The sequence below is a fragment of the Vulpes lagopus genome, chromosome 1 (assembly GCF_018345385.1).
Source record: "Vulpes lagopus strain Blue_001 chromosome 1, ASM1834538v1, whole genome shotgun sequence".
Taxonomy (NCBI): domain Eukaryota; kingdom Metazoa; phylum Chordata; class Mammalia; order Carnivora; family Canidae; genus Vulpes; species Vulpes lagopus.
Window position 1 is genome coordinate 87,143,715 of NC_054824.1, and position 22,823 is coordinate 87,166,537.

Below are 22,823 nucleotides of genomic sequence, written 5' to 3' on the forward strand. Positions count from 1 at the left end.
TGTGACATGTGGTTATTATACCTGAAATACAACAGGAAAACAAAGTAGAAATAGATGAGAAAGTCAAATGAAAAAAATAAAACTTAGCTGACACAAAATAGACCCAGGAGTGAGGTCACACATAAATTTATAATTTAGTGCTGATGCTGTCATCTGACATTTGTATACTGTTAGCACTGTTGCTCAGGGCAAATCGTATGTATTTTTGAATGGTCTAGTTTACTAGAATTAGGTCAGTAAGCTATTTGTTAAGAAGTCTGTAGCCTTAAGTTTTATCTTACATGTAGATTTATAGAAAAATAAAACAGTGCCTGGTATGTACCACATCTTTCTTTTCCTTGGCCACCATCACTCTATTTCCTTTCCATTCTTTATTTGGCCTATTCTTTCTGTACATTTTCCTGCTTATCTATACTAGTGGTTCTCATACATTGTGCTGTTTTGAGAATCACTTGGTGGGTTGTTTAAAAAATGCAGATACCTTTCTGAAGAGACTGATAAACACAGCCAGGGGATGAGGACAGAAGCCTGCATGACCTCATGACCCTGAGATCTAAACCCAAGCTGGGATCAAGAGTCAGACTCCCAACTGACTGAGCTACCCAGGTGCCCAGAAGCCTGCATTTTTAACAAGGAGCTTAGATGATTTTGATGCAAGTAGCCTGCGAAGCAGAGTTAAACACTGCTTCAGCTTCTTTCTTTCCTGAAGCCTTGCTAAACATCTTGATTTACTTCAAAGTCCTTAATTTCTAGTCACTTTTCATTGTTTATATTTTTCCTGTCTTCCTACCAAGTGGTAGAAGCTACTTGGTGCCTTAAAACATAGATAATACTAAGGAGATCTCATGACCAGTCTAGAAATAACCATCAGCTTTTACGATTCTAAGATTTAAGGTCCAATCTTGTTTCTGCTTTTATTTGTTATTTGCATATGACTCCAGAGTTAGGTTCCCTGGGCTTAGACTGCTTCATGTGAAGTGGCATTATAGTTCAAGGATCATAAACTCTGACAGCTGAAGGAGACTTTGGAGATTATCCCTCAGTGGAAAAACCAGTGTTCAGTAAATTGTCTAAGGAGGTAAAACTATAAAGCCTGGATTGGACTATAGGCCTAACACTTTCTTGTACTTCATTAATGTTTCTTTGGAGTAAATTTCTTCATCTCCTCCTTCTCCCCTATTCTAGATCAGTTAATCTTTCCAAACAATTTAGAATTCTAATGTTTTAAATTTTAAAAAGTGAAATCTGTGATATACAAATCATGTATTAGTAATAAATTAGATTAGAAACTTCTGTTAGTGGGGCACCTGGGTAGCTCAGTTAAGCATCCAACTCTTTCAGCTGATTTCAGCTCAGGTCAGGATCTCAGGGTTGTGAGATTGAGTCCCATGTTGGGCTCTGTGATGGGTATGGAACCTGCTTAAGATTCTCTTTATCCCTTTCCCTCTGTTCCTCACCCCACGCCCCAGCCCCTCCAAGAAAACTCCTGTTAGTGTGTCATCACAGTGAATACTGATTTTCCTGCCCTGGTAGCATTAAAACACTCCTCTCATTCGTAAGAGCACTATGCTGAGGCCTCCCATTCCAAATCCACTTAGCTTTTTTACTTCAGCCACTGCTGTGCCAACCAGTTTCCAGCAGGAGTGGACAACTGCACTTTGCCTCCTGTTCCAGAGACCCCTCACTTCCTGCTCCTTCTGACAAGTTGCAAGAATTACTTGGCACTTAGGCATGCACAAACTGGAAGAATTGGGGAGAAGGCCACTTCAAAGACAACTCAGAGGCACATTTCCTAAGGCTCCTCTTCTAGAAAGTCCCTCAAGATCAAGACTAGTACTTATGTGATGTCCGACTCCTCCATCCTTGATTGACTCTCCTTCCTTCTGTTTCCTTTCTTCATCACTCCTGTTCCCTGGAATCACTTCCCAAATAAATGACTGCATGCAAACTTTTGTCTTGGACTCTGCTTTTAGGAGAACCAAGGCTAAGATGAGCAGTAAAGTAACACTGGCAGGCAAAATGATGACTTCTAAGATCATTCTACTGTTACCATATATTTTACTTTGTGAATACCTAAAGGTTTTTTTTGTTTGAGCTTAAAACACTGCTGGTTAGAACAGACCAGTGCTATCAACTATGAAAATATATTCATAATTGAATTTCCCTAAAAAGCCCCAAAGTTGTTTTACAGCCTTAAGGTTTTATCTGGGGCTACTGCAATAATCTTGTAATATTCACTCTCACTTTGAAAAGCTAAGCCACTTACTTACATGAATAGGTCAGTAGCATCTTCATAAAAATCTTTTCTGTTAACTTTAGCTCAAAGGAAGGCTTTATCTTTCCATTCTGAATCTTACTGTACCAATTCTAAACAGGCTGAGCGACTTTTTTCTCGCCTTTTGCAAATACCAGTTTTCTCAAAAAAACTAGTTTTTGGTTTTTGTCTTTCACTAAAGAAAATGTTTTCTCCTCTATGACAGGAGGTTTTCTGTGATAAATCTGAGGTTTGCTGTTTCTTGGATTGGTTTCACTTTATAAATCTGTAAACAGATATCCTTTACACATATAATACCATTTTAATTTCTATAGCTTTGCAAATTATAAATGAAGGGCAGAGAAATCAAGTAATCTGCCCAAGGCCCAACATAATAAATATTAGAACTGAAACTTAAATTCTCGTCTTCTGATTCTGAATCCTGTGTTCACCTGAAGGTAAATGACTCCAGCCTCATCATGGACTGACTGAAATTTTATCAAGAATATTATTTTATTTTCAAGTAAGGACTCAGAAAAAAGATAAATTAAGGCATTGAGAGGAGCATTTCTTTCCATCTCCCTATAAGTGCTTAACAGAAAAGTAACCCCTTTATTAACTACTCCATTTTAATACTTAAATATACATAATAAACATTGTCTTTAAAAGGCAAAAGCCCAATAAAAACACAGCATCTCTAGGTAGCACTAAATAGGTTTCATATTATGGATTTCTATATGCTCTTGTTTGCCAGTTTGTTAAAATAGGAACATTGCTAAAACAGGAACTGTTAAAATAAAATAGTATCTGTCCTAATGAATAGCATAATTTATTATTTATAAACTTCTGTTTCCCAGCACAAATTCATTCTTGGTTTGGGAAGATGCAGGTTTTATTTATTTATTTATTTATTTATTTATTATTATTTATTTATTTGACTTCATTTATTTATTCATGAGACACACACAGACAGAAAGAGAAGCAGGCTCCATGCAGAGAGCCCGATGCGGGACTCGATCCTGGGTATCCAGGATCAGACCCTGGGCCGAAGGCGGCGCTAAACCGCTAAGCCACCCGGGCTGCCCAAGATGCAGGTTTTAAAGCTGAAATGATCCTTCTGCAAATTAATAGGTACACAACATTTAAAACAATGCTGAAATTCTAGGTGTTCAACTCTAGTTGGCATAAAGGATTTTGAATCTTCAGCTAAATTAGGGGCCATCAGTCTTAAGATTTCCTGTTATATTTGCAATAAAACATCTCAACAGATGGATTCCAGAATAGGTCACAGAACTGTGAAAAGAAAAGAAAAATTTTCTTTACTTCAGATGTAGTAACGTATCTGAATTCATCTAACTTAAAAACTCTTTTAAAACTCTTGAGTTTCATATATGAAACAGAATGTCTTAATTTTTCCTCTCTTCTGCCAGCCTCTTCTATTTTAAAAATGATGATCCATATTCTCAGAATCCTAAAAATTTCACCTTATCCACCAATTTGCCTTTTATTAACCAGACTAAGTTTTTTATTATTTATTTATTTATTTATTTATTTATTTATGATAGTCACAGAGAGAGAGAGAGAGGCAGAGACACAGGCGGAGGGAGAAGCAGGCTCCATGCACCGGGAGCCTGATGTGGGATTCGATCCCGGGTCTCCAGGATCACGCCCTGGGCCAAAGGCAGGCGCCAAACCGCTGCGCCATCCAGGGATCCCCTAAGTTTTTTATTTTTGAGGTATAATTGACACATTAGCTTCAGTTGTATAACATAATGATTAGATATTCGTATATATTGTGAAAAGGTTGCAGTAAGTCTAGTTAACATCTGTCATCAGCTGTTATAATTTTTCTTTTTCTTACGATGAGGACTTTTAAGATTTGCTCTCAGCAACTTTCAAATATGCAATACAGTATGACAGTCACCATGTTGTACATTACATCTCAACGACTTATTTTATAACTGGAAATTTGTACCTTTTGATCCCCTTCCCTGTATCCCCTATCCTCCATCCTCCACCTCTGACAACCACCCATCTCTTTATCTATGATTTTGCTTTTTTGTTGTTTCCCAAATTCCACATATAAGTGAGATCATATGGTATTTGTCTTTCTCTGCCTGACTTACTTCACTTAGTTTAATCCCCTCAAAATCCACCAATGTTGTCACAAATGGCAAGACTTCATTCTTTTCTTCATTCTTTTCTAATGGAATTGTATTCCATTGTACGTACATAAACACTACACTTTCTTTGTCCATTCATCTATCAATGGACAGTTAGGCTGTTTGGTATCTTGGCTATTGTAAACAATGTTGCAGTGAATGTGGGGTGCATATATCTTTTCAATCAGTGTTCTTGTTTTCTTTGGATAAATACCTATAAGTGGTATTTTCAGATCATATGGTAATTCTCTTTTTAATATTTTAAGGAACCTCATATTGTTTTCCATAGTGTCTGCAGTGATTTCATTCCTAACAGTGCACAAGGTTTCCCTTTTCTCTACATTCTCACCAATGCTTATTATTTGTTTTTTGTTTTTTTTTTTTCCTTTTTGATAATAGCCATTCCAATAGGTGTGAGGTGGTATCTCATTGCAGTTTTGATTTGCATTTCCTTGATGGTTAGTGATGCTAAGCATCTTTTCATATTTTCATCTTCTCCTGTTGTTCATATGTCTGCTTTCTTTGGAAAAATATCTTCAAATCCTCTATTTTTTTATTTTTATTTTTTTGCTATTGAGTTATAGGAGTTATGTAATAAGCCCCTTATCAGATATATGATTTGCAAATTCTTTCAGTAGGTTGCCTTTTCCTTTTGCTGATGGTTTCCTTTGCTGTGCAGGAGCTTTTTTACAGTTCAGTGTAGTCCCTTGTGTTTATTTTTGCTATTGTTGCCTTTGCTTTTGGTGTCAAATCCAAAAAATCACTGCCAAGTCTGATGTTAAGTGTGTAGGTTTTCTTCTAGAAGTTTTATGGCTTCCGGCCTATTTTGAGTTAATTTTTGAGTATAATATAAGACTGTAATCGAAGTTTCATTCTTTTGCCGACACCATTTACTGACATTGCCCTTGTCCCACAGTATATTCTTGGCTTCTTTGTCATAGTGACCATATATGTGTGGGATTATTGGTGGGCTGTTCTGTTCCACTGATCTATGTATCTTTTTTTGTATGCCAGTACTACTTTTTTGATTACTGTAGCTTTATAATATAGTTTGAAATCAGGGAACATGATACCTTCAGCTTTGTTCTTTCTCAAGATTGCTTTGGCTATTTGTGGTTCCATACAAATTTTAACATTGTTCTATTTCTGTGAAAATGTCATTGAAATATCTTCTATTTTGCTTTTTATTTCCCAGACTAAAAGTTTTGATCTTTTTAGTTTGTTTTTTTTTGTGACAAAGACTCAACAACCTTAATACTTTAGACCGTTTGTTATTTTTAAAAATTATCACCATTATTGTGTCTATTATTGTCTACTCATCTTACTATATCCATCTATATGCATCCATCCATTTGACAGCTGGAAGTGACCACATGGTTTCTTAGGATACATGGACTTTTTTGAATACACTATGACTTTTATGGATATAGGAATGATATATACCTGTATATAAAACAAGTAAAATATTTTCTCCTGTACTCCTGATTCCCTTCTTGATAAAATACAGCATTTTAAGCTTTTTGACCAAAGCTGTCTGCTTGAGAACAGCCCATAATGAGTTCTGGGTTATAAGTGAAGTTTAGCATTTAAACTTTTGCCTATAGCCTTAAAGGCCAACATTTGCTGGACTGTACTTCCACCTTTCTCCTACAAGGATCATATAAGAAGAGAAGGAAATAAAACCTGACATATTTTATAATAATTATTTTGTGAACAGGCCAAACTTCTTTCTGGAGGGATGGACTAGGACTTGGTCATGAGCATAAAACCAAGGAATGTGTTTAACTATTTTCTGAATTGGGTTTTGAGAGCTACAGAGTATAGCCTGCCAAATTTCTGTATGTGGTCCCTATGGTACAGTGAATGCTGAAGTTCTTGAAAGTCACCAGGCTTCTGCACCTCAGGTCTTAGACTTGTATGGCTTCTGCAGTACTTTGGTCACTTATGGTGAGTACAGAGGCAACAGTGATTCCAGGACCATACAGCAGAGAATGCTGACATATCTAAAGAAAGGATTATCTCTAAAAAGTACTGAGAACCTGATAATCTGGGTTGTTGGCCTAACCATGCTACTTACTGATTTTTGGCAAGAAAGGAAATTAACATTTATTATATGGCTGTGTGTACATCAGTCACAATACATTTTATTATTCTTCTAACAATCATATTTTTACTAGGGAGAAAACAGACTCAGAAAATGAAGTAAGTTGCTTTAAAATCTATAGTCAAGAAGTAAAGATTTATTTATCCATGATAGACACAGAGAGAGAGAGGCAGAGACACAGGCAGAGGGAGAAACAGGCTCCATGCAGGAAGCCCAGTGCGGGACTCAATCCTGGATCCTGGAATCAGGCCCTGAATCAAAGGCAGATGCTCAACCACTGAGCCACCCAGGCTTCCCTGTTCTATTTAAACAAATATCTCTCTGCTACTCACTTCACTTCTTTGACTTACAAATAGCCCTAATTAGGCATAGAGATGTTTACTCTGAGGACCAGGTAAGTGTTATGAATGATGTAGTGACGTAACCACCCCAAGACCATCTGTTTGCAGATAGCTCAGTTGTTATTAATGTCCAGCCACAATCCAATCTGATTGGTCTGATGACATATAGCTCAAAGAAGTGTGGAACTACTGTTAGATCATTCCCTTGTTTGGAACACTATAATTCTATTAATGTAGGTCAAGAAAACACTGTCAGTTTTTTCCAGCCTCACTGAACTGTTAATTCATATTCAACTTATAGTCAACTAAAGCTTAATTTTTTCCCAATAAATGCTGCTCTTAAGCCACAATCTGTCCATCTTATGTTTGTGCTGCATTTTTAGTGAAGGTCTTACTTCCTTCTTATTAAATAGTTAAAAGAAACAGCTATTGGGGATCCCTTGGTGGGTCGGCGGTTTGGTGCCTGCCTTTGGCCCAGGGTGCCGTCCTGGGGTTCTGGGATCGAGTCCTGCGTAGGGCTCCTGGTGTGGAGCCTGCTTCTCCCTCTGCCTGTGTCTCTGCCTCTCTCTATGTCTATCATGAATAAATAAATAAAATCTTAGAAAAAAAAAAACAGCTATTGTCCTATGACAATGCTCAGGGCTCTAAGAAGTAGGATTTCACTCCTGCCTGTAGGAATCTCCATTGTACAGATGGGACACAGACAAATGAACAGGATAAATTCCTGAATGAAAGTCAAGGGAGAAGAGCATTTTGTAGAAATGAGTGAAGGATTTTGACAGGCATGTTCATAATTACAAACAATTTAAATGTGATCTGGATTGGTAGGACCTTGAATAACTGATGAAGAGACAGTTTCATATAAAACTGTTACTTGGTTTCATTATTTCTTATAGCAAATACTATAGTGCCTTCCATAAAGAAGTTAGAGTAAGAAAATCATATGGAAATGATACTGTATCTTTGCTCTAGTACAAGGCACTTACTACATCCAAGGTATATGCTCAAAGTACACTCATATTTCATCACTAAACTATATCAAATATCTCAAAATTGCCAGCTCGAGAAATAACCATTCTGTCTGCTACCAATGCTTAATTCTAACTTACGTGAAGCATTTCTTTTTTAAAGAAAAATTTTTATCCCTCACAGCCTGAAAAAGGTTTCTTTCATAAAAATAATGTAGTTTTTTTTGTTTGTTTTTGAAAGTGAGAAAAGCATGGTAGTATCTTTATTGTGGCTATTGTTTAGCTGATTTTAAAAAGTTAAAAAAAAAAGTAAAAAAGTTTGGGCAGCCTGGGTGGCTCGTGGTTTAGAGCCGCCTTCAGCCCAGCGCGTGATCCTGGAGACCAGGATCCAGTCCCACATTGGGCTCCATGCATGGGGCCTGCTTCTCCCTCTGCCTGTGTTTTTGCCTCGCATTCTGTGTGTGTCTCATGAATGAATAAGTAAAATCTTAAAAAAAAAAAAAAAAAAGTAAAACGTTTTCACTTCTGCTGTGGTCTAGGGTTGAGCTAGGCTGAGGCAGAAAGAGAAGGAAGATACCTACAGGGAAGATCCAGCAAAAGACTGCAGAAAGCAGACAAATTAGAGGGAAGAAAAAATAAAAGTGCTGATGGGTTGTACCAATAAATCATGGTTACGTGTGTAGTCTTCCAAACTCCTCTTATTTTAAGTGATACCTCAATCGAAGAAACGCTATATAATATATAACAAATACAAACTAAGAAACACTATATATATATTTATATGTTTTATATGTATTTATATATATATATATATATAATATATGTGTATCAGACACAAAGGATGTTAGTTACAAAATAATTCAAGTCTTACCTTACAGGAAACAACTGAGGAAAACATCCTTGTGTTTCACTTTCAACAAATTTTTGGATCTGAAGCACTTGTTTTAAAAGATGTCCCTTGGAAGATTTGTCAATTTTTGTTAATACCATCTGTAAGAAAAACAAATATTCAAGCATTGGAAATAAAGATCTTATTAATATACAGTTTTACACACTTTAGCTACAATTTTTAAAAAAGATTTATTTATTTATTCTAGAGAGAGAATGAGGGCACAGGAGGAAGGGCAGGGGGAGGGAAAGAGAAACCTTAGCTGACTCTGGCTGAGCATAGAGTCCCATGCAGGGCTCAATTCCACAACCCCAAGATCACAACCTGAGCCAAAAACAAGAATTGGACACTTAACCAACTATACCACCGAGGCATCCCTAGCTACAAATGTTTAATAACAATTAGGTGACCTTTGTAAGTTTCTTAATCTCTCTATACTTATTTTTTCATCTATAAAATAAAAGTGACACCCCCAAAAGGAGTTACCATGAGGATTAAATGAGTTAATGCATGCAATGTATAAAGCATGTATGATGTGTTTGCTGTTTAATGGTGCTTTAAATACACAAAGCCATAATATCTTGGATTCAAGACCAGTGAAAAGGACCCTTGAGCCATATTTGCAATTGACATAAAACAAATGTTTCATGCAATCACTATATATGTTAACTAAGATACATAGAATTATTGGGTTGATCCATATAAAATTGCCAACTTACAATCATTTTTGACCAGGAAATAGTTCTGCCTTAAATGTAATAATATAATGGAAAACTAGAAATCAGGCTATTTGTATCTTATATCCACTACAATTATAGGAATGATTACAAAATCAATTAAAAAGTAAAACTTTGATCTATCAATTTTCCTGGGGAATTTCTATAAAATTAAATTTCCTGAAATAATAACCTATGCTTTTCAGTTATAGAAAATGTTAATGGCAAAAGGAGTGAGAGGCAGAAAGTCTGTGGTTTCTAATGACTTGTGAGTCCCTCCAATTGGGAATCTTTCCTCATAAGAGCAAATATGCTGAAATTTAAAAGGAGGCATAATTTTTATATCACAACCTCTTTTCCAAAGAAGAAAGTAATATTTCCTTAAAGTTAAAACTGAGAAAAATATATGATTTCACAAATTGGTATCTATGATACCAAATTAGGAATGCTATATCACTTAATAAAACCAGTTTGGCACTATTGAGTATTTTCTGCTATATGAACTACAATCCAACCTTTGGCTCCTCATACTAATTGTAATTCTAGCTTTTGCAAATCCCCAAATTCCATAACCACAAGAATACAAAAGTGTTGCTGACTAGCAACATGGTTGGATTTGCATTAAACTTTACTGATACGTTTTAGTGGTCTCCTAACTTTTTTTGAAACCAAGTTATAGTCAATGGGTTCTTCACTCTTCCTTTGGAACTCTGGGGTGCTATTTTATCTGGAGAACTCATGAAGCAAAGAAAATATAGATACTAACCTACTAAGTTGTCTATTCTAGAAAAACAACAGAAAAAACAGAGGTATGATATTCCCAGAAGAAATTTTCTTTTCTTAAAGAATGTAAAAATCCTACCTGTGTATGCTGGAGCCAGCTATTTTCTTGAAATGATTCTTAAACTTCAAAAACTAGCAAATTTTTCAGTTGCAATTTCATTGACATTTTGGTAAGTACTATATGCAAACTGCTGTTAAAAAGCCACTAACATGTTTTAGACAAGTATTTATATTGCCATTAAAAAAAAATGAAAGGGAAAAGCACTTCGGAACACTAAATGAACAGTTTAAAAATACTTTGATTATAATTTTGAAAACCTAACGCTGAGAGAAAGAAAAGAAAATAGAAGTACCACAGAACTTACCTATTAAAGGCTGATAAAAAGATTATTCAAAAACTACTCTTGCAGAGGTAAGATCTGCTCTCTCACTAAAGAGAGAGCAGACACACACACACATACACACACACACACAAACTCAAGTGCACACGCTTATACACAAACTGGTATTTCCAATAGCAACCATAATTCAAAAGAAATACTTACCACATAAGGTAATGCAAATTCTTCACACATTCCTATGGCAATATTGTCGGTTTTTTGAATTCCAACAACACTATCCACTAACAAAAATGTTCTCATCAAACTATAAGAATGCAGAAATAAAAATTAATGACAATATAAAATATACTCATTCATTTCTCCCCCTGACCCTTACTATCCTAAGAAATTTTTCCTTTGGATAATTTTCACTCCAAAATTTAAAAATTTTTTAGACAAAAGGAATTCTCGGTTCACCAGAAGTCCATCCTACAATCCAAGAAATCTCAATGCTGTTACTTTCAATCACTAAATTTACTAAATATTAATTTATTTCAATAGCAAGTATTGGACCTAAGATCCCCTGCCAAGGACTGGACACAAAGATGAATGAGTCTCTTCCTTTAGAAGCTTGAACTCTAGTGGGAGAACAAGACATGACCTCAATTACCTATTAAGTTATCACAAAAAATGTCTAAATTTTCAAATAATACTTTAAGACTAACAGGTAAGAGAAAACAGACACATTATGTTTTGTATTTTTTTGTGTAAATATTTCATCTTAGTTTCTATGTAAAGCTATAACAAGCAAGATACTTGAAGATACTTCTTTATACTTCAAAAGTTTAATTGTTTTATATGTTGTGGTAATGCTTGAAACATAGAACTGCCATTTGACTACTTATGGAGACAACAAAAGTAACGTTTATAGATGACGTGGTGTCAGAAGTATTTAAAATAGGGCAGCCCTGGTGGCTCAGCAGTTTAGTGCCGCCTTCAGCCCAGGGTGTGATCCTGGAAACCTGGGATTGAGTCCCACGTTGGGCTCCCTGCATGGAGCCTGTTTCTCCCTCTGCCTGTGTCTCTGCCTCTCTCTCTCTGATGAATAAATAAATAAAATATTTAAAAAAAGTATTTAAAATATACTGAGGTTTATTTATTTATTTATTTAAATATACTGAGGTTTTTTAAAATGTGGTAAATACCACAATATAAGAAAATTAATGAACTCTGCTGAAATACATTTATAATCTCAATTTAGAAAACCCCTTGAATTTAACATTAAGCTAATCTACAGGAAAAAAATTAAGCAAGCATTATATACCTTGGCCCTAAATATTATATTACAGAATATTATGAGAGTAAAATGTACTTTCTAAAAGAAGTCACTTGATAATGTGAAGTCATAATGTGGAGAATGTTAATGTTCCATTAATGAAAATGTGCTTTTGGATTAAACTTATAAGAAAATTTTTTCCTTACTTCCTTCGTTCTTTTAGATAGGTCTCTACCATGTCAACAAAATCTTCGGGAGCTCTATAGCCATAACCTGGCATGTCCACCAATGTAAAATATTTTCCAACTTTGAAAAAATTCATTTTCTTTGTGTGTCCCTGATAAAATAAATGGAAAAATAAAAGCTTTCTTAAAATATGTCCTTTACATGTTTAATGACTCAAAATATTTTCTATTCAATCAGCAAATATTTATTAAGAGCCTAAGTGTCCTGAATATAATCCTAGCTGTGCTGATGATGATACAGGAAAAGATAAAAGAGAAGTGGCTAGTGATAAGCTTAGATGACACTACTTCTTCCCTCCAATTCATTCTTAAAAGAATCTATATGACTTAAAAAGAATTTTTGATTAGGAATATGTACCCAAAATATGTTGGGAGTCTTTTCATTAGCTCTCTCTCTCTCTCAGTGAAAAGTTACCTTGTAATAGTGTCACGCATTAGTCAGTATTCTCTGATGAATAATATATTTCCACTTTAAAGAGAAATAAATTATGGCACAAATTGGTTAAACTAAAAATACTTACTGCCAGTCATATAGGTTTTCATAAAACCTAGATGCAAAACCTGATAGACTACTGCTTCCCTAGAATCAGGATGTTTTGCATGTTTCATTAGATGGTTTTAGTGCTTTCATTAAACCATTTTTAAAAAGAATGTACAGCACTATAAAATATATGTTAAACTAAAACGATATAAAGATGATAAAAAGTCATGGTCTCATGTCCAATGGCACTATTAATCAGAAAGCAAAAGATTAAGATAAACAATTTAAAAAGTAAATTGTTTGGAATTAGAACAGATATTTTCAGAGGAGTGTCAAGAATACATTTCTTCCATTGTCCTCTCAAAGCAGGAAGGGAACCCACCCTACCTAGAAATGAGAGGTTAGCTGTATTATTTGGTGAGACAGAGAAGGCCTAAGGATAGGAGGTTTAATGAATTATAACAATCATTAGCATCAGCAATGGAGCCAGGGAATCAACTATATGAAGAAATGGGGAGCAAGAGAAGACTAGTGAAGCTTCATGGAAGGGTTCCAATGCAAGTAAAAGGGGGGCAGTGAGCCGTAGGTTAGTGGGAACGTTTGCCATGGATAGATAATAAGCTGAGGAGAACTAGGGCTGAGTTTTAAGGACACGGTATCTTAGATATTGGTGGTGTGCATTATTGAGAAAGAGTAAAGGAAATTTTAAAAAGGACAGAAAGCTACTATAGCAAACTGGGTGGGATAATCTCGTAATTTGGCCCTGGGTAAACTGAGGTCTACCTAATATATATATGTATATGTATGCAAGTTTCTCTTTATCTTATCTATATCTATATATAAAGAGAGAAGGGGTAGGAAAAGGGAGGGAGAAAGGAGTTAGCAAAGTATACAAGATTATAGGAGAAAAAAACCGCTTCAAAGCAGTTTCCTCTAAAATCATTCATTTGGGGAATATAAAAAATAGTGACAGGAAATAAAGGGGAAAGGAGGAAAAAATAAGTGGGAAATATCAGAAAGGGAGACAGAACATGAGGTGGGTGGGGGGTGGGGCTGACTGGGTGGCGGACACTGAGGTGGGCACTTGACGGGATGAGCACTGGGTGTTATTCTGTATGTTGACAAATTGAACACCAATAAAAAATAAATTTATTATTAATAAAAAATAAAATCAGTGTGGAACTAGATGATCATTCTTAAAGACATATAGAATGGCAATAGAACACTTAACCTGGCAACTCTTTTGAAAAGATTTGGACAAAAGATTTCCTCAAGAAACTGGCAAGACAACTAAAATCCAGACATACTTCCTTTTTCTTCCGGGAAATATACAGGCATTAATAAAATGTCTCACTTTACTACTTGTTTGAAAGAAATCATTGTTCTAGGAAGTTAACAAGTATGATTGCTTGTAACTCTCAACATTAGTCACTTTAGTCATTTCAGAGATAGTTCAGACATGTTTTAATTTCAGTATGCTATTTCTTTTATATCTCACCTCCCCAACCTTTCCTTCAACATACCGGCTTTTTGGAGACTCTGACTTCGACGTCTGGGGCCAGTGAAAATAAGGCTTTTATTAGAGAGGATTTTCCAACATTGCTTCTGCCTATAAAACATACCTTATACAAGGAAAAAGAAGATAACTGAATACTAGGTATATATATTCATTTTTGTTATATGTTGTACTAGCTGCAAAAATCTGTCAAACTATTGTCTTGCCTAGCCATGTAGAAAGGTGGTTTATGTTTAGTCAAACCTCAAATTCTAACATATAGCTACTATCTACTGAATGATTCCCAGTGCCACGTACTGTTCAAAGCACTTAACGTAAATTTTCTTATCTAGGGACACCTGGGTGGCTCAGTGGTTGACAATCTGCCCTCAGCTCAAGTAGTGATCCTGGGGTCCTGGGATCGAGCCCCACATCGAGCTCCCCACAGGGAGCCTGTTTCTCCCTCTGCCTGTATCTCTGCCTCTGTGTGTCTCTCATGAATAAATAAATAAAATCTTAAAAAAATGTTTTCTTACCTATTTTTCCAGTATCTCTATAAGGTAGGTAATACTATTATCCCCATTTTACAAATGATAAAACTAGAGACAGAGAGAGGCTAAAAAAGCGGCCCAAAATTATATAGCTAGAAAGGGAAGAAGTGGGAATTTAAACTCGGAACATCTATATCCAGAACCTGTGCCTTGAATTACATTATGCTACTCAAGAATATCTGGGACATTTATTAAGCATTCCATATTAACAAAGCTTTTTATTTTTATTTTTTTTTATTTTTTATTTTTTTTAAATTTTTTTTTTTTTTTTTATTATTTATGATAGTCACACACACAGAGAGAGAGAGAGGCAGAGATACAGGCAGAGGGAGAAGCAGGCTCCATGCACCGGGAGCCTGATGTGGGATTCGATCCCGGGTCTCCAGGATCGCGCCCTGGGCCAAAGGCAGGCGCCAAACCGCTGCGCCACCCAGGGATCCCCAACAAAGCTTTTTAAAGTTAAAAACTAGACGCATTCCGACAAAACTTATTCTCAAGTACAACTACAAGTCTGAAACTGCCAGGAAACTGATTTCCCCCCCCCCAAAAAATCCCAAAGTAGACTGTAACACCACTGTATTTATAGGTTATTCCTCCCCTTTGACCTCTCACTCCAATTAAGGTTTTCTCCTTTAGACTTCTATAGCCTAGAAAGGAACATAATGTTCCTGATACTAACCATTAATAGACATGACCCTGCTTTTTAACATGGTATTGAAGGAGGTACAATACCAACCAGTGTTTTTTTTTTTTTTTTTTTTTTTTAAGATTTATTTCATGAGAGAGAGAGATGGGCAGAGGGAGGAGCAGGCTCCATACAAGGGAGCCCGATGTGGGACTCCATCCAGGACCACTGAGCCACCGAGGCTGCCCCCAACCAGTGGTTCTTGGTGAAGGTGGTATCACCCTCTGGGGGGGGGGGGGTCGGGGAGGGGGGGGGCTTTGGGAATCTGTAAGGGTATTTCTACTTATGGATATGACTGGGTGGCACTTGGTGGAGCCGGGGGACGCTAAATATTTTGCAAGACTGGGGTCTGTCCTTCAACAGGAGTTGATCGGAGTCCTGCATACATTTCAAATGCTCTGCCGGATTAAATCCAATAACAGTATGAGTAAGACTGAATTAAAAAAAAAAAAAAAAAAAACGAATTACACAAAAAGTCCGGAATTCAGAAGCTTCAGTCAAAATCCGGTACTATCTCAAAATCTTTAAATGACCTCCCTACACCCTTAGCTCCCACTACTCAAACTATCACACCAGTTCCAATTAGGACAGTTTCCACCGCCCTGGTGCAGTCCCAAGTAATGACATCCGTAAGGCACGCGTTAAAGGCACTCTCCGTGGAATTTCACTCACGCTGTTTAAGACAATAAACCTACGTGGTTGCCATGTCTATGTGATTATTATTTTCTGGACGACAGGAAACCGAGACTGGGTGAAAATGACGTACGTTTAAGGGCCACCACCTTTGTGGGACTATTAAGACTTTTCATTTTCTTCACTCTGTCTGTGTCGTTCGTCTCGGCACGTTTTCCCCCACTTTCATTAAAAAAGAAAGAGATCACAAAAGGCCAGTCAGGTTTGTTTGTTTTTTGAACTGGTTTGGGCTTCGCCATCTTTTCCATATCCATTACCCAAAAATAACTAAAACTACACGTGTTTTCGTTAAATTCTATGCGTGAATTCTATGCGGATTTGGTTAAAATAATTCTATGCGTCCACACAGAGTTGGAAAATCTCTCTCTCAAAAAAAAAAAAAAAAAAAAAGAAAATCTCTGTCGGTGCCAACGATGGGCGAGGGCAGGAGGCCCCAGTCGCCGCGACCCGGGGGCAGCGGCGGCTCTCACCTCAGGGTGAGGGAGGTCCGGGGCGTGGTCGAGACGCACGGCGGAGCTGACGTACTCGATGCGGTGCCGGCCGCCGGCGGTGAAGACGCTCTCCGCCTGGGAGATGGCCTCCAGGCTCGGGTCAAAGGTCTTCACGTGGAGGCCCAACCTCGAGTCCGGTGTGAGCTGCCGCTGCAGCTCCCGTAAGGGGAACGCGAGCTTCGTCATTTGTCTCGGGGGCAGCCTGAGAACTTCCGCGAAGGTGCGGAACGTGCTGCAAGCTCGGCTCACGCGGCCCGGAACCGCCGGCCGCTCCAGGAGCCTGCTCGCGGCTCGCCGCAACCCCCGCGCGGTCATTTTGCGCTCCCACAAGCCCCGCGGCGTGTGGTCTGCGCCTGGGTGACGCGCCGCTCCCGCTACGCCTGCTGGGAATTGTAGTCTCATCCGGCCTCACACGTTTCCGCCCCAGAGCTGGAGGCGGAGGTTTCCTCGCGGGGGCGGAGGGGCGGGGGACTCAGAGGAACTGCTGGTTGAGTCACACGCAGCCGCCCGCTGACGACTGTGCCTTTGACATGTATTATCACCGTGAAGCGGTTGTTAGACAGTTACAGAGGTGAAAAGACATATTTGGGCTGCGTGGCCCTTGAGTGTCAAACGAAGGAGCAGATGTGTGAAACTCTGGTAGATTCCAGGCCTGTTTACCCCTCGCTGTATCCGGTGGTGTCACGGATCATCGACGTTGATGCGGACGTTCCCATCACTCGGCGAAGATGTGATGAGCTGTTGTAGAGCTGCGGTGGATGCGCAGTCCCAGAGGGAACTGTCAAAAGTCCGGGAAAATCAGGCCACATCAGTGTTAAAAGATTCAGTCTGCTGGATGGGGTGTTGCCATGGTACCCCTAGGTGTTCTTGAGATAGCTTGACTGACGGTTGGCAGCATGTGGGTTCCAGGGGGTCGGTCTGGGTGAAGTAGCTCCCTCTGCAAAGGACCTAGCCTCCTGGCTGGGCAGGGTTTCAGGCCTTCGATTCAGAGTAAGATTTAAATCCCAGTGGGGAAGAGGAACGTGGATTAGGAAACCAAGCAGCTACTTAAATCATGCAGAGTTTGCAAACATAACAAGGAGGTGAGATAGGGCTTGAATTGATCCAAGGGCATCGCTCTTCCCTGGGGAACTGTGCGAATCCCACCCTGGGTCTAGGTCCACAGCACTGAAGTTAGCATGTATTTTGCTAAACAGAAAGAAGCTGGGAGAGGCCGATAAATGAGGATTGTATTCATGTACTGAACCATTATGTACTCCCCTGTATGATACTGTAGGGTACATTATCTAACAGAGTGGGAAGGCATCCCCTGCAAGATTCCATCATTTGTTAATTCATCAAATATGTAATGAGCACCAACTATATGGCAAGTGCTACACTGGACTCTGGAGATGTATCAGAGAATAAACAGAAATGTTAATTCTGTCCCCATGTTATTGTCTTGAGACAACAAATAAGTAAAACACGGAATATATTAGATGATGAATGCTTAGGAAAAGGCCAAAGAGGAGTCCCGAGGTTGTGTGTGTGTGTGTGTGTGTAGCCATTATGTTGAAGTCGGATGGGCAGCTGGCTCTGCCGTTGTCACAGTGGTAGAATGTGAGTCCAGCACTCATGATGGCCATTCTTCCCAGCTACGTGGAGGACACCAAAGGCACTTGAAGAGACAATGATGCCAACACACAAAGAAAAACCATATCGAGAAGCGGGGGTCCAGGCAGCGTGACTCCTGATGAGCTATGTTGACTATCATGTTCTCTGTCCTTCAGCTCTTCAGTCACACAAGTCATTATGTTCCTCACCTTCACTGGACTGTATATGGACTGGACTGTATATGACATGGATTTGGCTGCAACCAAGAGTCCTGATTAATATAGCACTGTAGGATGTTGTGTGGTTCCTCGTGTAAATCCAGAGCCGTCAGACTTGTGGGATAGTTGGAATGTCCTAGGTAATTTTCAACTGTGTTATAGAGAAGTCATGGTAGAGCTTTAGGGCTTAAAATTAAGTACCTGTGACAGCAGATTAGGCAGGCCAAAATGTTATCCTCCCTTGCTGTATTGGCTGGACTTTAGGGAGTTTAAGTCTCCTTTCCACTCACAGTATTTCCTCATCCAGTGGGTATTTATCATCTTTGGTAAAGGTCAGTAATCTAGATACACTGTGAAAATCATCAAAGTTCAGGATGTGTTTATGGTTCATCCTCCTGAGAAAAAGTACCTTGTGTTTGACAGTTTAGAAGGTAGTTTACCACAAAATTAACAAGATCTTACTACTTAGTATGACTTGGGGAGGTATTATATACTTTGCATATATTCCTTAGCATTAGCGTTTATTGCTACAATCTGGCTGGCCTAAATGCCATAGTATTATTCTGTCACCTTCATCTAAGGAGAACGGGAGGAACACAGGTAGAACAGTGGCAGGATCTTAGCATTAGGACAGGGTTATCTCAATTGTTCCCTCAGTGATCTCTGTCTCTATAATGATTGGCCGTTAGTTCTGGGGTGATCTCAACTTATGTTCAAATTCTATAGGTGTCAAATTTAGGGAATGGCAAACATTGTAGGCTGAACTAGGTAGATAGAGTCAATAACATCAGAGAATCAGCAAGCATAGCATACATGTAGATCAACTCTCATCTAAGGCCAAGAAGTTTGCATGCTCTGCCAGAAGCAAAGGCAGAAATTCTAGAAAACTCACTTCTAGATGCAGAGAAAGGTAAAAATCTCAGTGTCCAATTTACACAAAACATTTTCCTACCATACTCTTCCCTAGTAATAGTAATTAACATGTATTAAGTGCCTGCTATGCCTGGAATTGACCTGGGTGCCAGGAATAAAAGAAAAACAGGGTCACCATCTAATAGGGAACTCCAACTCTTGTAATAGGAAGAAAATATTGGGAGAAAAGAAGAAGGAGGAGGCATTATATGAATGGGAGCACCATGGAAGAACCTTCCACATGTAACTTAAATTGCTTAAGTTGTAATGACTACTATCTGAATGAATGCAGCAAATTTAAAATGCATTTATATTTTTCTCAAGTTTTCTGCACAACAGCTCATTTCATTTAAAAAATGTACATTAGGGGGATGCCTGGGTGGCTCAGCGATTGCACATCTACCTTAGGCTCAGGGCGTGATCCCAGAGTCCCAGGATCAAGTCCCACGTCGGGCTCCCTGCATGGAGCCTGCTTCTCCCTCTGCCTATATCTCTGCCTCTCTCTGTGTGTCTCTCATGGATTAAATAAATAAGATGTTTTTAAAAAGTTTCTTAAAAAATAAAACTAAAAAATAAAAAAGTACATTAGGGACTCCTGGGTAGTGCAGTTGGTTAAGCATCCAACTCTTGGTTTCCACTCAGGTGGTGATGTCAGGATCATGAGATGGAACCCTGACTTGGGCTTTGCACTCATTGCAGAGTCTGCAAAAGTTTCTCCTTCCCAATCCCATGCTCCCTGCTCCCACTCTCTCTCACACACTTTCTCTTTCAAAGTAATCAATTAATTAATCAATCAATTAAAAATACATTTTAAAAAGGTGCGTTAGGGGCCCCTGGGTGGTTCAGTCAGTTAGATGTCTGCCTACGTCTCAGGACCCTGGGATGGAGCCCCTGGTTGGGCTCCATGCTCAGCGGGGAGCCAGCTTCTCCTTTTCCTTCTGTCTCTTCCCCCGCACTCCTGCTTGTGCTCATGCTATTTCTGTTTCATATAAATAAATACATAAATACAATCTTTTAAAAAAATGTACATTAGATATCCCCTAACATGTTGATACAAGTTTATGGTGCACACATGCAATGTGATGTATGACTTGTTTCTTTAATGTTCTAACTGGATTGTAAATTATTCTTGAGATTCATTGTTTTACCATCAATCTAGAACAACAGAGATGATCCTCTTCTTCTGGAACTCAACACAATTTAGTTTCACTTTATATTTCATTAATGTCGCTTTAGAGACTATCTCTAACTTCAGAGAGGGTTTTTCCTTCAGAGAAGCCTTTTGAGCTTTCTTTTAAGGTTGTTCCTGCTATACTAAGAGATTTCTTTAAAGAGATCTGGAGATTAAATATCAGACAGTGCTCATGTGTAGGAGGTGAGTTCTTAGAATGATTTGGGTTTGGAGGAAGGGTAATGTAGAGCTTCACTTCCTTCAAAGTTGTTTTTCTCAATAGAAAAAAATGTTTTATGTAGTCAGTTTTTCTCATTTGTAATTGTGTGTTTGATTTCTGTCATACTTAAGCTATTCAAATATTTTAAAACACTCTTCAACTTGTGTTTTTATATTACTCAGGTTCCTTTTTTTTTTTTTTTGCCAGAAAAAAAAAAGCATGGATTTTGCTGTTCTCACTGATGACTTCATTAACATTTTAATTCTTTTTAGCTAATTGACCAAGTTATTTTAATGGGTAAATTTACCTTGTATATCTCTAATCTATATCTTCATTGCTTTATTGTAAGTGAATGGTGTGTTCTCTGGCACCCTGAGTAGATGAGATGCATTCCAGGGGCAGAGCTGTTGAGATATATTCAGATCATTTAATTCACTTACAAATAGATTTGTCATGTGTTCCCAAGACTACTCCCCAGATTCAGTGGTCAGAATTCAGTCCTCCCCAGATTAGGAGGACTCACAGTGCTCAGCATGTGATTGTACTTTTGGCTATGATTTATCACAGTGAAAATACACAAAGCAAAACTGGTTAAGGGGAAGGCACTCAAGGTAATGTCTGGAGGTCAATCAGCCACAAGTTTCTATGAGTCCTTTCCCAGTGGAGTTGCACAGGATGCACCTGATTCTGCCCATAATATGAGAAATGTCTCCCAGGAACACTTACTTGAGCCTAGACTCTAGCATTTGTATTGCAGGCTGTTCATATAGTAGTAACTGACTCTAGTCACTGAAATTCCAGACTCTTGGAAGGAAAGCAGGCGCTCAGTATAAACCTCATTTTATCTTTCATACAAACAGTAGAGGTTACACTGAGCCACTCTTGTTATTTAGGTAACATTTTCTAATCAAGTTCCCAGACACCAGCCAAGCGCCAGTCTGTAAACAAGCCCTTCTGGAGATTGCAGTCATAGGCCTGCTATGTTAACTCTTTTCTGTACATTGATAAAAAGGTTAAAAATTTTAAATAATTAGTTAATTTGAGAGAGAGTAGGGGGAGGAAAGAATCCTAGGCAGACTCCACACTGAGCACACAGCCTGACTCCGGGTTCCATCCCACGACCCTGAGATCACGACCAGAGCTGAAACCAAGAATGGGAGGCTCCACTGAGTGAGCTACCCAGGTACCTTTTTTTAAGGTAAAAATTTTAAAAGTAAGAAGTTCCTCATCTGCACTTATTATGAAACTGTTCACTTGTAGGGAAGTCAGTTATGTTACAGGTTCTGCTCTAAATACAAATAACTTCCCTGGAGATTTTTTAAAAAGTGGAACAAACCTTCTCTAGTCTTCTTTAGTCTTTTTAAACTAGAACTTTGTGGGAGGTAGCTAGGTCAGCTACCTATAATGAATCATGGGGCTTCTAGAGAGCAGTTGGCACTGAATGATAGTGGTTGAGTTGGTGTGAATAGCAGATCCTAGGTTGACCAGGTGTGCTCTGCTGCAATGTTTAGCTGCTGTTGAGTGCAGCTAGATCCTTGACCATTCATTCCTTCCAATCTGCTTACTCACTCTCCTCATGGGCTGGATAGTACATTTGTTTTGTTTTATGATTGCTTTTATAAGGGAGTAATGCCTAGGGTAGAAATACCAGGGAGTTACCTGATAGGCAGGCCCTCATGGGTGGAGGGCACAGGAGTGGTTAAGTGTAGAATGTAATGTTAGAGTCTTCACGCTGTGATGTTCCCCTCTACCGCCTAAACCAATACAAACCAGGGCCTAGACCTTCACTCTTCTCCCCAGATATTTGTTATTTGCCAAGGTAGCTAACTAATTTTGCCATGCTAATTGAGCTCACAGACTCATATTATGAGCCCTGAAGGAAAAAAAAATCATTCTGGAAGTAGTACAGTGAACAGACCTGGTGCACAAAGAATTTAAAATAAAAACAGTAAATATTATCAGAGAAATACAGGAGAATATAGGAAATATGAAACAGGAAGCTTCAAAGGAGAATAAATTAGAAATATTGGATATTAATATATTATTGTTGATGTAGAGATCCCAATTGTTGGATTTCATAACTGAATAGTAGAATGAATACAGCTGAAGAACAAAATAGTGACATGGACAATCAGCTGAAGAACAAAAAAGTGACATGGGCAATCAGTTGAAGAACAAAATAGTGACATGGACAATCAGTTTGGAGAATATTCTAAGAAAGGGGTAAAGTTCTAAGAATTAGGAGGTGGTAATGA

General features: G+C 38.3%; 1 protein-coding gene across 1 annotated transcript; it reads right to left on the reverse strand.

The window, feature by feature from the left end:
• Nucleotides 1-138: 138 nt before the first annotated feature.
• GTPBP8 (GTP binding protein 8 (putative)) lies at nucleotides 139-16,799 on the reverse strand. Its single transcript, XM_041765360.1, has 6 exons — nucleotides 16,434-16,799; nucleotides 14,063-14,161; nucleotides 12,020-12,150; nucleotides 10,763-10,862; nucleotides 8,701-8,819; nucleotides 139-3,547 (listed from the first exon to the last, which is right to left on the reverse strand). The coding sequence occupies exons 1-6, from the start codon at nucleotides 16,767-16,769 to the stop codon at nucleotides 3,466-3,468; spliced, it is 867 nt and encodes a 288-aa protein (XP_041621294.1). The 5' UTR covers nucleotides 16,770-16,799; the 3' UTR covers nucleotides 139-3,465.
• Between the last annotated feature and the right edge of the window lie 6,024 nt (nucleotides 16,800-22,823).